General features: G+C 43.9%; 1 protein-coding gene across 1 annotated transcript; it reads right to left on the bottom strand.

Annotated features, from left to right (window-relative positions):
- Positions 1–5,047: 5,047 nt before the first annotated feature.
- Fbxo40 (F-box protein 40) lies at positions 5,048–13,944 on the bottom strand. The gene is made up of 3 exons (XM_035444122.1): positions 13,893–13,944; positions 7,575–9,535; positions 5,048–5,260 (listed from the first exon to the last, which is right to left on the bottom strand). Exons 1-3 carry the CDS (start codon positions 13,942–13,944, stop codon positions 5,048–5,050), a joined length of 2,226 nt encoding a protein of 741 aa, XP_035300013.1.
- Positions 13,945–14,837: the final 893 nt, after the last annotated feature.

Genomic DNA, 14,837 nt, shown 5'->3' with positions numbered 1-14,837 from the left:
ACTGATTTTCCATGTTCAAAGCATCTCTGCCTCTCTCTACCCACTCCACAGTACTGCTGCAAGGACCTAATAGAATGTCATGAGACGCCCGAGGTTCAGACAGACCTCCCTCTCCTGCTTCATTAAGAGCTTTAGGTAGAGTCAGCATGAGGCAGGGGCCTTCCCTCTGTGTCCACTCTTCCTTAGAGCAGCTCATGGAATCACTTTGTGGTCCTGTCTCCTTCACTAACACCACACTCTGCTCACTTCTCTCTTCGGTACCTCTGTTCCCCTGTGTGCTAGCCTTGAGGGAAGCTCTCACTAGGCATCGTGATTTACCTGGTTGTGCTTTTTGCTTGTTTTTCTTCCCTTAAGAGACAGATTGGAACTGTCCTTCTGTTTTGTCCTAAAACGGAAAATAAAGTGGGACTATGGCTTAGTTTTGTACTGGGTAAGTGGTACTTTTTGTGCAGGCCTCTCTGGCCCTGACTCTCTATCCCTCATCCAGATGCACCCAGAAGACCCCCTCCAGCCTGGTGGTTAGGATGCGGTGTTTTACCACTGCCCAGACCCTGTGCCTTAGGGGTCAGGAGCTAGGCCTTTTTATTTGGCCCCTGTTCAAAACAGACAAGCCTATTGTCTTAGTTAAGGTTAAAATGTGATAAAATGCATGACCAAAAGCAATTTGTGAAGGAAAGGGCTTATTTCAGCCTACAATTCTCAAGTCACACTCCATCACTGAGTGAAGCCAGGACAGGAACTCAGAGCAAGAGCCTAGAGGTAAGAACTGAAGGAGAAGCCCATGAGGAATGCTGCTTACTGGCTTGCTCCTTATGGCTTGCTCAGCCTGCTCTCTTATGTACCCTGAACCACCTGCCCAGGATGGGTACTGCCCACAGTGGGTGGGGCAATGCCCACATCAACCACAAATTTAAAAAGTAAGTCTTAAAGACTTGCCTATGGAGGAATCTATGAAGGCTTTTTCCTGATTAAGATTACTTCCCAGATATGTCTAGACTTGGGTCAAGTTCACAAAACCAACCAGTACACCCAGTGGCAGCAATGTGGAATAACAGGTGACATCCAGACAAAGGTAGCTCAGCCTCTCTTGGCTTTAGCAGTTGTATGAAGTTAGCTTCGTGTGTGTGTGTGTGTGTGTGTGTGTGTGTGTGTGTGTGTGTGTGTGTGTGTGTGTGTCTGTGTGTGTGTGTGTGTGTGTGTGTGTGTGTGTGTGTGTGTGTGTGCGTGTGTGTTGGCTATAAGGCAACATTAGCTGTTAACCCTCAGGAATATAGCCCACCTCTTTTTAAAAAGGAGTTCTCTTTGATCTGGAGCTCACTTAATAGGCTAGATTCTGCTGGCCAGGGAGCCCCAGGGATCCTCTTGTCTCTGTGTCCCCAGCACTAAGATTATTAGCAAAAGCCACCGCGATGGGGCATTTTACATGGGTTCTGGAGATCAAACTCAGGTCCTCATTCTTGTCAGGCAAGCACTTTGCTAACTAAGCCATCTCCCCCAGCCTATGGCACACGGTGAATTCTTGAGGAAGAAGCACAGATTAGAGGGCTGGAAGTCCGAAGGGAAGGTTGCCCAAAAGAAAAGATTAACAGCAAAGGAGAACAAATTCAAGTGAACCGAAGAGTGACTGCATCCTCAGGAAAGCTCAGACTCCCTGATACCAGGACAATTGGAGCCCAAGTCCAGGAGAGGGTAGATGGAGAGAGTTCATGGAGCTCCTGTGTAATCCAGAGCTAGAACAGGTACAAAGGAGATGAGGACACCCAGGCAGCCATGATCAGCAAAAAGTGACTCCCCAAACATGGTACAGGGATGAGGAAGGCAAAGTGGGCGTAACCCAGCCCCAGCAAAGACAGAGATGGGAGATCATGGAGTACAATACAAATGAAAGTCAGGGATTAAAGTAGGACATCTTTAGTTGATAAGATATAGAAGCCAAAGCTGTTAGCAGGATTGATGTTGGTTTCAGCTGCAAACAATGGAGAAGGCATTGCAATGGAGGAGCTACAATTAATGGCTGAGACCACAGCAGCCCATGGCCTCAGCGTTAGCCCCACCTTTCTAGAGCTCTACACACTCCAGACTTTCCTTTGGCCTCTCTTCAAGACAAACACTGCTGGATTTTAATGACCTTTATGCTTGCCAATGAATCACAAGACTTACCCATTTTGCCTTTCTGTAGCAGGCTTTTTCTTTTATCACCAACCTCCCAAATCATGACACGGAAACTTATTATTAGTTGTAAATGCTCTGACTTAGCTTATGCTCATTTCTGGCTTTTTTTCATTATCTTAAACTACCCTGTTTCTCTTCCTACATTTTGCCTCGGGGCTTTTTACCTTTCTTTCTGTATGTCTTTCCTGCTGACTCTATGTCTGGCAGGCTGGCAGCTTCTGGCCCTGGGCATGTGCCCCTCTTTCTCCTATTCTCTTCTTTCTTCTCTTCCCTCAAGCCTAGATTTCTCCTCCTATCTATTCTCTCTGTCCACCAACCCACCTATCCTTTCTCTGCTTATCTATTGGCCATTCAGCTTTTTATTAGGTGCTTTAGGCACGCAAGGTAAAACAGTAACACATTTTCATAACTAAACAAGTGCAGCATAAATAAATGTAGCACACCTTTACACAGTTAAATATTCCACAACATAAACAAATGTAACACATATTTACATAGCAAAAGTAAATTCCACAGCACCCTTTCAGAGTGCAAAGCAACTTTTATTTCCCATTGGAGAGACACTGGGGTTGCTGATGTATAGAGATAAGTCACCATAATTCCCACTTGACCTTTTCTTGTAAGACAAGCTTCCTTCTTACATCCCTGTGCTGCTGAGGTCAGAGGTCATTTGTGGCTAAGTTCTATAGCCTCCCCCCTCCACATTCAGCTGCTTTCCACCTCTAGGTTGCCTTTCTTGAGGGTGATGCTCATCGAAGGGCCTCTGCTCATGGATGTCTTCCTGCCTAGACTCTGTGCTTGCAATACATCCCTCTCCTCCCTCAACAGCTGCTGCTTAAATTGAAGCTGCATGGAGGTGTCTTGTTTCTGTCACAGGGCATCTGCTGCTCATGCTGCTCTTTGCAGTTTCCTTAATCCAATCATTCATCAAGCCCAGTGCATCTGAAAAGGTCACTATGTCTGCCCTCCCACAAAGTGAACATGTATCTAAGGGTAAGGGAATACCTGGGGTATCTTGATTTCTTTTAAAATAAACAATGGATTCCCTTATAAAATGTTTGCCAATGCCAATCATCTGAGTACTGATCTGAGATAGGAACTGGTGAAGGGAAAGTGTGGGTGGAAGTATCTACACCCCAGTAAGGTGGGGTCCCTGACTGCTCTCCTTGGCCAAGTTGCCTCTAGCAGTGCAGGTTGTGGGGCTGTGTCCTGTAGCCTCCCCTTCTCTCTGCAGCTTCTGGCTCATCTAACTTGAGTCCCGGGCTTCTTTCCATGGTCTATAGTTCTTTCTCTAATAAGAAACTCTAAAAGGGCTTTGAGAACTCCATTCCACTGTTTGGGAAGAAGCCTGAAGAACTTGCTTTCTTTTTTGGCTACTTCATTGTTTAGCTGTTTCAGTTAGTCATCTTCACTGAACAAAATCTTAGAGAACACTCTAGATACAGTTTTAGAAAATTGTGACTCACAAAAACGTGGCGAAATACAAGCCAAGCTATAGAGATTAGGAATCGTAGCATTGTGTTAACAATATTATTAGAGGAATATAGTGGAAAGTGAGCATGCTTTCAGTCTGGGCTTGCTCTGCTGCCTTCCTGTCTCTCTGCAGGCATCAGCTTCTCTATCTGCACCAGCTTCTTCATCTGTACCAGCTTCTCCATCTGCACCAGCTTCTTCTGCACTAGCTTCTTCTTCTGCACCAGCTTCTTCTGCACAGCTCTGAACCATGGTCAGAGAGACAGATGCCCAGACAACAAGGTCACAGATTGGCGAGACTCCATTATTTGAATTCTTGGCTGGTTGGTTCCCTGTGATGCCTGCCCTTCCTTTGCCTTGTTTTTCACTAGCTTGAGAACTTCTATGATTGCTGGAAAATGGCACCAATTAAGGGAAGAGTAACTTAACCTAAGATAAATTACTTTCCTGGGTTCAGATTTCCCTAAAAAGGCCAGGGAGGAAGGATATATTCTTACACTGTGGCCAGAGGATGCAAAACCGTATTGGGTAGATCAGCTCCATATGGTTCCCAGTCTAGTGTCATCAAATGTTTAAAACTTATTTTGTAAACAAATAAGAGTTGCATTAAGTTATGGCCACTGAGTAGCTATGAGAGATCTGATTTGTCACACTAAAAGGGGAGCACATCCTAACTTACTGTTGCTTATGTAGCATCCTTTAGGACAGTGGTTCTCAACCATGAACTATTTTTCCCTGGGACCATTGGCCTTTCCTTCATTTTAAGAACTTTCTTGTGTCACCAAGACGTTACACAACAGACTGTTTTGCTTTGGCCTGTGGTGTCCTTGAAACCACTGTGCTCACCCAGTGAGGTTCATTCTGTTGGGTTTTGTTGGAAATGTCTGGGCTTTAATACAGTAGGGTGACTAAAAAACCCCTTAACTGTCAAGAAAGGCCACACTCTAGAACCTTCCAGCTGGGTTCCCTCCACCTGGGATACCCAGGAAAGCAACTGCATCTCAGATCCTGTATTGCCTGCTCTAAGAATTTGAAGGTGGTTTGTAAACTAGATAGCTCAATGTAGAATCTCCAATCTATGCTGGTTACGAATTTCCTGGTTTTGTAGTCAACTAAGGACTTGGGTTCATTTTTCAAATGGCCTTAAGTTACTTATTTTCTCCCAGATGGGTTTATTTTAGGAAATGAAAAGATGAAAGAACTAAGATAAGGCAAAAATGTGGCACTATCATACAAGCCGTACCTCAGAAAACTATCCTAGTGTAGTAGCTAAAGCCTGAAGGACTTCACACATTCTCTAGACCCAGTGAAGCAGGTATGTGGGTTTCAGAAGAGTAGCCTCTAACCGTAGTGTCCTACTTTCAAGAACCCTGAGATGCCAGGGACAGTAGTGTAGAAATCTTTAAGTGTGTCTACCCCGTGGTCGGGCCCTGAACGTGGACACCAAGCTCTCCCGGGCCTGTTCTTGGGGCTGGCACATGCTGGTCAGACGAATCGGGTCAGTCTTGTGCTCCACGATGTTGAAAGGACAGGTTTTCAGGTGTTCAGACATGGAGGTGACTTCGTTAAACTCCCAGCTCTTGATTTTGGAGAAGAGGCTGCTGAACTGCCAGACCTGTCAGGAAAGAGAAACTCAAAGGTGAGCATGGGCAGTGAGCACTGAGTGTGAGCAGGGAGTGTGAGAAGAAGAGTATGAGCAGGTAGTGTGAGCAGGGAGTGCTTCCAGGCTGAGTGGATCTGAGCAGTGTGTGAGATGGCTGGCCCTGTTCCTCTGTGTTCAGCATCCACAGTGCTCAGCGGCTGCTGGACATCCCTTATTTCCTTCTGCATCTAATGCCCAGCACCTTGCTCATTAATCATCTTCCCAGCCCGCCTTGTAGTTGTTGATGATGCCTGATGCCAATCAACAATTGATACACACCTTCCCCAGCGCCCCGAGGAGCAACAAATATTAGATCTAGACATACTTCAAATGTTAATGATTAGCTCTCATGGGCTCTGCTCTGGAACTTTTGAGCAAGCCATCAGAAGCAGATCCTCCTTTCCCTCTCTACTTGGACTAGAAGGAAGCTGGGGACTGAGGAGCCCCCAGAAGCTACCAGGGACACTGAGGAAGAACTATCTTAGAACGCAGCCAACATTGAAGAAGTGGGATTAGAACAAAGGTCATCTTTAAGGTGCTAGATTAAACCTTACCTGAAGCTGTTGCCTTTGGATTTGAAAAAAATTATGTGTTAATAAATTTATTTTATCATTTATGCTCCTTTATGTTTGTTTTCTAAAACTTAATATGAAAAATATCCCAACAATGAAGGGTCTTCTTAGAATAAAGACCCCCCCCCAAATTTCCATGAGTATGGTGCTCAATCGAGCATTGATTTTTCCACCTGAGATAGGGTAGCAGAGTCACCAGTTTTAAAGAGCTGAGGGTAGACAGACTGATGCTCTCCACCATTGGTTATTGTTTCTGAGGTCTTAGAACTGTCATCCATTTCCCCTATAAAGCCACTTTAATAATGCTATCCTTTAGTCTCATGTGAGTTCTTTCTCCCTTTCTGCAAGAAAATTAGTCTGTCCTAAATGATGTCCAAAAGTGACTTGACATTTGCATTTGGAGCGAAATTGAGCCAAAAATAATGAGCTTATTTTTAGTATGTAAACTAAATTATTGACATCAGATTGTATAGAGAAAGATAGGTGCTGGTCCAGATGTACTGATAGAGGCAGTATATTGTTCTCATGAATGTTTATCACTAACATGGTTTGGTGGTAGTTGGGCTTTAATATGTGGATGCAGGCATAGACACATAAGAGAGTCTTGTAACTGTTTTGCCAGGAAGACTGTTTAAGGAAAAATTAAGGAAATACATACAGGATACTTTGGACATAATCAATAAAAATAGATGCAAACAGTTCTAATTCCCCCATACCAATTTTGAGAATATCCATGTATTAGGGACAAACACAGCAGTGGCATTAGTAATGCAAATAGAGATATCATATATTCACGGTTCACATTATCAACACATTTGCTATAATAAAAGATATCACAAACACTTTGAATATGATGAATTAGGAGTCTAACTTCTGGAGAAGCTGCAAGTCAGTGAAGATGACTCAATTGAGAGAAAGAACATGGAAGGAAAAGATTCTTTGATTTATATACTGCAGTGTTTTATATTAAATAGGCAATTTAGCCATTGGAAATCAGTGGACCAAACTCACATACAATTTCAGAATAAAACTTATTTTTGAAAGCCAGTTGGCATGAGACTGAGAGTAATGTGTTTGTCTGTCACATCACATCAATCAGAGCCCAAGCAGGGAGCAAATGATACACTCAAATTGGGTGCTTTTTTTTTTTTTTTTTGCAAGGCAGTGTGGTTTGCAAATCTGGGGGCAATGTCCAGCTAGTAGCCTGAATTTTCATGGAAAGAGAGAAAGTGTTCACTACACCCAGAAAAAGCAGCTGTGTTGATCAAGTCACTGGGTATAACCACCCCCAATGGAGGGACACAGCCACTTCATGGTGTCTTGAAGGGGAGGAGTGGGCATGCTGAGGAGAGTGGCTCCTTCAACCTAACAAGAAGCTGGAGCCCCAGCTGAGGCAAGCTGCAGAGATAAGTCTCTGGGATAGGCCAGGGTTGAGAAGGACGGAGAACAGAAAGCCATTGTGGATGGGTGAGCAATGAAAGATATTCAAGGCTTATAAGCAGGCATTTGCATCGGCACTATACCGCCGGACATGTGTTTATATTCTCGTTCCTGCTGGATTGAACTTCTCAAGAGAGTCTTATTTTCAGCAGCCTTCCCGATGCATGGTACAGCACTTGTCCCCAAGAAAGCACTTAATAAATATTTATTGAATGAATGAACAAATGAATGAATGAATGAATGAATGAATGAATGAATGAACAATGTTTACTTGCCTGACTGTGGACTTTCCAGGAGGTGCCTCCATGAGAGTACCTCTTCTTCTTCCATTGCAAGAGGACCATCCCTCTCTCTTGCAACAAAGTGGCACAGATGTTCCTCATCAGTACCGACACCTGGGAGAGCTGGGCCAGGCTGATGCTGTCCAGAAACCCAGCAATGTATTGCAAAACCTCCAGGGGCAGGCTGGTTAGAGAATTCAGGCTTTTCCTGCCATGGCCCGAGAGCTGATCGCTCTCCCATCCCTCACTCAGCTCTGGAGCAACCTCTGGCTTGATGGCAAAGGTCTTCAGCTCTTGGCTGTAGATTACTTTCGCTTTTTGTCCAGGGGGCCGGAAGTGGTTTTGGACAAATGTACATCCCAGGTAGGCGAGAGGGCATCGATGCTGGAACCAGCCATTGAGACACGACTGAATGTCTGTGTGGACGTTCTTGAAGTGCAGGGGAAATTCATCCCTCCTGAAGAATTTATTGCAGGTGAAAGTGAAGGCTGAGCTGCTTTTATTATGTCTCCGGGTCACGCACTCACTGTGGAGTTCCACATGCAGGCCCCCGGGTTGGGCAGTGGTGCCTAGGACATCAGCCAACGCTGTCTCTGAGGAAAACTGCTCTGGCTCAAAATTATATGTTTGGGTGGCAAGGTCCATAAAGAGCCCATCGATGCTCCTGGATTCAGAGATGACATGGCCTTTGAGTTCTCTTTCCAAAGCACACTGGAGGGTGGTCTTGATGAGATCGGATTTGGGCAGGTCCTCCACACAGACGCCCAAATCGGAAGTGTCCACAGCCTTGTGTTCACTTGGTCTGCACCTCAACATGGCATCTCCCAGGCGAGCTCGCTTCCCACAGTAACTCACAGGAATTTTGAAGGTGTAAACCGTTTTCACTTCTTGAGCCTCAAGGTTGCCGTAAACAAAGTCTCTCTCCTTGGGCGTACAAGCTGGCATCTGCCCGAAGTGGATGAGCATCCGCCCGTTGTGCACCAGATACATGTTATAATCTTTGGCATCTACGGCTGTTTTTAGTCTTTCCAGAACACCATCCTGCCAGGGGGCAAGCCCTGTCATCTCCATGGCAGTAGGAAGATCCTGGGGCTTCGGGCTTTCCTGTGGTTCTCTTCCTCCGGGAGAGCCCTCTGCATCACCTGTGTTACCATTACTGGAACACTGCTCTTTCCTGGTCACATTCCCACTCTTGTCTTCACTCTTCCCCAAGAAACTGGTTAAAACCAAGGCTGCATGCTCCTTGCTGAACATACTTTCCCACTTGCCAAACTTGGCCAGGTCCATTCCTTCTTTGGTTTTTGCCAGTGCATCTCTTTCTTCCTGACTGAGTTCCATCATCTGCCCGTTAGTTGCTGGCAGACAACAGTGTGGTACTGGCCTGGCATCCACTCCCCCGACTGCACCTCCGGTCTCCTCCCAGCTGGTGTCACCATTCATGGCTGGTTCCTCCTCGGTGGCGTCTCTGGTTTCTGGGAAAAGCTCTACCATTTTCAAGGATCTGAAGAGAACCTTCTGGTCCTGGAGGGCCAGGGCTGTGTCCAAACACTCCTCGCTGGGAGTCTCTTTCATGATGTTCTCATGAAGGACCGTTTCTGAGTCCACATTCGGCCAGCGGTTCCATTCCATGGAGCAGCAGACCACGCTGGCGGGGCACACCTGCAGGTGCTTAGCCAGCTTGTGGCGTGCCATGGAGAGCGGGCAGCCATACTCGGAGTTGAGGCACGGAACCTGCTCTAGAGGGCAGAGGAGTGTGTGCTCTGCCTCTTTGCACATGTGGAAGGTAGCGCCACAGAGCAGGTGGCAGCTTATCACCTGGCAGGAGACGCTGGGTTCCACCGGAACGTGGCAGTGGCGGTTGATACATCCCTCACAATGCCTGTGCTGCTCAGGTGGAGGCCTGCGTGCCCGGCCCTGGACACAGTGGGTACAAAGGCAGAAAAGACAGGTGAGCGCTGGAAGGGGAACAGAATACACTCCTGCAGTGACTTACCTCATGTCTCTTTAAAACTCCTGTAGCAACCTCCTAATTCAGAGACAATGGGTAACACAGCAGTCCAGGACAGTCTCTTTAGCAAGTTTATGCTGTGTAAGTGGTTTGTGTGTTTAAAACAGATTCCAATGATTGGGCCATGACAGACTACATTTAACAACTGTTATTTTCAAACTATGTATTATGGGTGATTTGTAACACATTGCTAATAGTTTTGTCTTAGGGTTACTATTGCTGCAATGAAGCATCATTACTAAAAGCAAGTTGGGGAGAAAAGGGTTTATTTAATGGTTTACACTTCTACATCAAAGTCCATCACCAAAGAAAGTCAGGACAGGAACCTGGAGGCAGGAGCTGAGGCAGAGGTCATGTAGGGGTGCTGCTTACTAACTTGCTCCTCATGGCTTGCTCAGCCTGCTTTCTTATAGAACCCAGGACCAGCAACCCAGGGATGGCCCCACCACAATGGGCTGGGCCCTCCCATATCAATCACTAGTTAAGGAAATTCCCTACAGCTGGATCTTATGAAGGCATTTTCTCAATTGAAGCTCCCTCCTTTCAGATGACTCTAGTTTGGGTCAAGCTGACATAAGACTAGCCAACACAGCCCGGCGGTGGTGGTGCATGCCTTTAATCCCAGCACTTGGGAGGCAGAGGCAGGCGGATCTCTGTGAGTTCGAGACCAGCCTGGTCTATAAGAGCGAGTTCCAGGACAGCCTCCAAAGCCACAGAAAAACCCTGTCTTGAAAAACCAAAATAAATAAATAAATAAATAAATAAATAAATAAATAAATGAGAGACTAGCCAACACAACTATCAATATGATTTTGAACATTGCTTTTTAGACATAAGACTGGATTCCAATTTACCTATATTTCTCATCATGCTTATCAATTTTTGTTTAATAATCCCTTCTAAAGAAAAAAAAGATATAAAGGAGAGAGGGTGGATGTGAGATGGAGGGAGAGTAAATATGATCAAGATATATTGTATGAAATTCTGTAGTAATTAAAAGTATTATTTAAAATTCCTGTCTACGATCATGAAGATACAGATTTATATAGCTTAGGAATCTTTATTTTATTTTTATTTTCCATTTTGATCTACTATATTGAGATTATATTTTTGTATATAATTTAATTCAACACCAAAATCATATTTGTTCTTGGCAAACTTTCCTCATAATGCTGGTGCGTGTAACACTACTGAATGAGTGTGCTGTTATTCATCTAGCCAACTATGCCAGAGGACAAGACCGGGTCTTGTTTTGTTCACATTTTCCTCTCTAGAATCTAGCAATTGACATAAGCCACTCTAGGTATTCAGTAATGCTTCCTGAATGAAGGAACAGTTGGCCATTTAGATTATTGTTGGCATTTTTAATATTTTTACTTTTTAAAAATTTCATTGATATTGCATAATAATCACACATATATATGTATGCATTACAATGGCTAATGATCACATCAGAGTAATTAACATTTCTATCTCATCATTTATTATTTCTATGTGTTGAGCAACTTATTTTCATTTTTTCACTAAAAAATCTTTGCTCATGAATCTTTCTCATCTTTCCACTTAGTCAGTGCCCACTTTTGATAATAAATATCATTAACTGACATCTATAGCCATTGGCTTGGACTCTGGGATAAATAGGAGTTAAACCTGGACCTCTCAACAATGAAGCACCAACAAAATCCTGATACTTACCATGGCTTCCCAACGTCTGGCTTCTTACCTCTAGGGGAAATAGGAAAATATCGATGATTAGTAAGGAATGTGTTGTAGTTATTTATATGATCAAGGGCCAAAGAAAGTTCACGTGGTCTTTCATTAAATTCTGCTCACCACCTTGGAGAAGTTGTCCCATTTTACAGTTAAGGAAATAGAGACTTGAGAAGCTAACTTACCCAAGGTCACTCATCTGCTAAGTATGGAGTCAGGTTTCCAAGTCAGGCCATGCTGGCCCAGGCTCTGCACTGATCCACATGTTCTCTGATGGGGTCTGTTCCAACTATGGGACCTGTGACTTCTGCTTCTTGAAACCTTTCTTCACTATTTACCTCCAATTGCCCATTCAGCCCTAACTTCCCTGCCGCTCAGGGGGCTTTGTCTACTGAGAGGCCAGCCTGATGTCCAGCTTGACCTGGGGCATAGCTATCCTATACCATTCACCTAGTATCTTCAGCTGTGCTATGGCTAGTTCAGGGGTCAAAACCTCCAAACTTAGAAGCAGGCCACAGTGGGGACTATGGCAACCGGAACAGAAGCTGTCCTGCCTTCGGATGAATTGAAGCTGCCCAGCTCTGGTTGCTTGGTTCTATGAGGGAATGTGTTGCCAGATCTTCTGGGTTTTCCTGAGAAGACAGGAGGCAGATTTCTGTGAGTGTGATTCAGTAAAGTGATTAAGAGGCTGACTGCATAAGTCTGTCCTCTAGCTTTATGTGTCAGTGGCTATGAGGCTTTGAGAACATTGCTTAGCATCTTTTAAATCCATTTCCCCTCTGTGAAGGACGTTACCTACACCTCTATTGAGCAGGATAGCACTATTGAGAGGGATAAATGAGTTAAATATATATAAAAATTTTAGAACAGTGTTTGTGTAACCCATATACTTACTCTTATAAAAGTAAGTATTCTCTATTTCGTCATAGGGCAAAATATTTTACTACATTATATATCAGAAAATCCTAAGAATTTTAAGTGTTGCCAGCTAATTCAATATAAATAACCACATTCTATTTGGGTAAAACAAACTATTCAGGCTAGATTAGGTGTGCTGGCTGAGTTTGTTACCCATGGCCTAGAGAGTCAGCAAGGCTGTCCTAGTTTGTGTTCATCTGGGGCAGAGCTAGGAGGTTAGCACTCCAAAATCAGAAGGTGTAAAACCTTACATTTTTATTTATTTAGAATTTGACAATCCCTTGGGTGATTTCTCTCCCAGTAAAATTTTTTTCAAACATATACAAAAGGTGAATTATCATACACACAAAAAAAAATTCATAACACACCACTATAACAATTGTTAGCATCTTGCTATTTTGTGCCTCCTCCTCTAGAATGGTTAGAGCCACCCCACATGATAAAGAGACACTAATGATGCTTCATCCCTAAGCACTTCAGCATGGACTGTTTTCACTGGAACTTGTGGTACCATGGTCTCATCCATAAAAAATAAAAACAACTACCTAACATTGAGGATACACACACACACACACACACACACACACACACACACAGAGAGAGAGAGAGAGAGAGAGAGAGAGAGAGAGAGAGAGAGAGAGAGAGAGGCATGAGACAGGATCTCCCTTTGTAGCCCTGGCTGTCCTGGAACTCTCTATGTAGATTAGGCTGGCCTTGAACTCACAAAGATCAAAAGCCTCTGCCTCCCCAGTGCTGGGATTAAAAGTATGCACCACCACACCTAGCTTGAAACAGAATTCTTTTCAATACCTATGTGTTGAAGTTGGGGAAGTCTTTTTTATCTTTAGTCTGTAATTACCTCCCCGACATCTTTAAGGAATTTTTGCCCTGGCTCTCTCTATGCTTCCATTTATCTGTCTACTCATTCAACAAACATTTGTTGATTGTGCTCTAGGCGTCAGTGTACTCAGTGCCCATGAGTCACACAAACTGATGTGAAACTGAGTCTTAGACACTTCCATCCGTCTCACCTGTGACACTTGTGGATATGAAAATCTGCATTGTTCTATTTGGTAGTCACCCACATGCAGCTGTTTCAATTTGATCAAAATGAAATAAAATAACTCCTCCTTCATGCCAGTTGTATTTTAAGTGTTCAGTAGCCATGTCTGCAAGTGGCTAGTGTTGGATAACACAGAATAGGACATTTCCATTTTCACAGAGAGTTATAATGCTCTGTGCTACTGTAGAATCTGACTGCACCGTGGCTATGTGTAGGATAAATACTGAAATTACACCTTCAATACATGTCCTGTGTTTGTTTGTTTTGTCAGTTTAATACACACTAGTATTACCTGGGAAGAAGAACCTCAAATGAGAAAATGCCTCCATCCATTACCCATAGGAAAGTCTATAGTGCCACCCATGGATAGTTACTTGGTTCTGGGTTGTGTAAGAAAGCAGGCTTAGCAAGCCATGAGGAACAAGCCAGTAAGCAACATTCCTTCATGGCTTCTTCTTCAGTTCCTGCCTCCAGTTTCCTGTCTTGAGTTCCTGCCCTGACTTCTCTTCACGATGGACTATAAACTACAAACTTAAATAAACACTTTCCTCCACAAGTTGCTTTTAGCCCTGCTGTTAATCATAGCAGTAGAAACTGAACAAACACAACATACTTCCAATCTGATTATTCTGATTGTCCCGAACCTTCGTTCTAGACACCACCATGAGTAATCATGAAGGAGGATCATTCCAGGAGACAGGTAAGAAGGCCGTGACTCAGAGCATCAAATATGTTCAGGGCCAATAGTAGAAAAACAACGGTATGAGAGCCAGAGGAGCTGGACAGGGTCAGAGGGCCGAAAGGGTTGGTCTGCCTTATGGGCTGAATGTTCTGTCCACCAGAAGTTTTACTGTTGCAATCTAACCACCAATGTGATGGAGATGGAGTCTTTGGGAAGTGATTGGGTCTTGAGAGCAGAGCCTTCATGAATGAAATTAGTGCCCTCATAAAAGTGAAAGGATCCTCATGACTTCTGTCCTATCAGCAGATAAAAACAAGATAGCTGTGAACCAGCATGCAGACCTTCAAAATACAGCAAATCTTCCATCATCTTGATCTCAGACTCCCAAGGGAGAAATAAATTGATATTGTTTTATGTTACCTAGTCCCTGGTGTTTTGTTATAGTAACCTAAATGAGCTATGATAGACAGAACAGAGTCAGTTCAAAGAACACATCTTTTGTATGCAGTGGTCCAGCTAACTGATCGTCTAAGATCATTTTAATGTGCAGGTTGACCCTTGTCATATTTGAGATCATTCCTAGAGGGAAAATCCATGGTGGACTTCATGTTGAAATTCTTAAATATTAGACTAAGGAATCTGGAACTGTTTGGTATACAATAAGGTGCATTTCACATTGTGATTTGGCAGCTAAGTGGGATGGGCTAAGAGGCTCTAGAGTAGGGAACTAATGTAGAGAATATGATGTAGTTGTACAGGTAAGGCTGGAGACAGTAGAAACATAAAGATGAATCTGATGGGAGGCACTGCAAAGGGAGACTCTAGTTTATTTCTGACTGGAGATGTGGAAATGAGTTAAAGTTGATGCCAAGATTT

This window comes from Cricetulus griseus, chromosome 4 (assembly GCF_003668045.3).
Source record: "Cricetulus griseus strain 17A/GY chromosome 4, alternate assembly CriGri-PICRH-1.0, whole genome shotgun sequence".
Taxonomy (NCBI): domain Eukaryota; kingdom Metazoa; phylum Chordata; class Mammalia; order Rodentia; family Cricetidae; genus Cricetulus; species Cricetulus griseus.
Note: the sequence above shows the minus strand (reverse complement) of the source record. Positions and strands in the feature narration are given on the sequence as shown.